Genomic DNA, 1,285 nt, shown 5'->3' with positions numbered 1-1,285 from the left:
ACTGGGGATCGAGCCTGCAACCCAGGCATGTGCCCTTGGCCAGAATTGAACCTGGGACCCTTCAGTCTGCAGGCTGACGCTCTATCCATTGAGCCAAACCTGCTAGGGCTCACATAACCCTCTTTATATCTCTTCCTTTGATTCTTACGTATAAAATAAGCTGCAAAACTGTCAGCCTCTGGAGCATTTTTTAGGTTCACTGAAGACTTTGCTTCCCAGCCATCCAGTTTGAATCAACATAAAGCTCATAAAAATTTTCCAAAAAAAAAAAAAGGGATTAAGCTGGTAATTAGGTCAAGATGGGTAGATTCAAAAGAATTAGCCAGGTCTTGGAGAGAGGTGACAGTGTCTCTTCCAGCCCTCCCTCCGTCCCAGCCTACAAGCTGCAGCCAGTGTTGAACAGTAACCAGGAGAGTTGAATACACCCATGATAAGGCACATTGGGAAGTAAGGGGAAGGTGTACCAGGCACCTTTGAAGAAAAGCTGCAGTGCAGGGAGAAATGACACATTCCCCAGAACACCAGAAGTTAGTATCAATCCACTCAGGAGGAGCTGAAAAAAATAGTAATAATTTTGAGGATGTAATGTAACAACTTATTTTATATTTTACAACACTTACATCAACACTATTTATCAAGAATTAATATACAGAGATATAAAGTACCTGGTTTATAATCATAGAAAAGAACTTTGTTTCTATCCAAAACAATCTATGTGTCATTTGGCATATGCTCTCTTCTAAAGAAATTAAAATTAGGAATTGTGCAGGATTGTCTTCTCTGTTACTCTCTTCTATATTTTCTACAGACTTAAGTATCCTTCCTTCTCTCTCCCACCCAGGGTGGTGCAAGTCTTCGACCACCACCATTTCAGGTTTATCTCTTTAAGTTCAGCATCATCCTCATCATCCTCTCCTCTCCATCTTCTTTTTAACTATGTACCTCTAAGAAATTGATATTAAATCCTTAAGTGTGACCCTCTAGTGCAGCGGTTCTCAACCTGTGGGTCGCGACCCCTTTGGGGGTCGAACGACCCTTTCACAGGGGTCGCCTAAGACCATCGGAAAACACATATATAATTACATATTGTTTTTGTGATTAATCACTATGCTTTAATTATGGCCAATTTGTAACAATGAAAATACATCCTGCATATCAGATATTTACATTATGATTCCTTAACAGTAGCAAAATTACAGTTATGAAGTAGCAACGAAATAATTTTATGGTTGGGGGTCACCACAACATGAGAACTGTATTAAAGGGTTGCAGCATTAGGAAGGTG

The 1,285-nt window shown here is 40.1% G+C and overlaps 1 protein-coding gene across 1 annotated transcript in view; it reads right to left on the bottom strand.

Annotated features, from left to right (window-relative positions):
- GCH1 (GTP cyclohydrolase 1) overlaps positions 1-1,285 on the bottom strand; it is a 32,373-nt gene that overhangs the window by 30,490 nt on the left and 598 nt on the right. Inside the window, exon 2 of the mRNA XM_023760765.1 lies at positions 472-553. Coding sequence (XP_023616533.1) covers positions 472-553 — 82 coding nt within the window. The remainder of the gene's footprint in view (positions 1-471; positions 554-1,285) is intronic.

This window comes from Myotis lucifugus, unplaced genomic scaffold (genome assembly GCF_000147115.1).
Source record: "Myotis lucifugus unplaced genomic scaffold, Myoluc2.0 scaffold_191, whole genome shotgun sequence".
Lineage (NCBI taxonomy): Eukaryota > Metazoa > Chordata > Mammalia > Chiroptera > Vespertilionidae > Myotis > Myotis lucifugus.
Note: the sequence above shows the minus strand (reverse complement) of the source record. Positions and strands in the feature narration are given on the sequence as shown.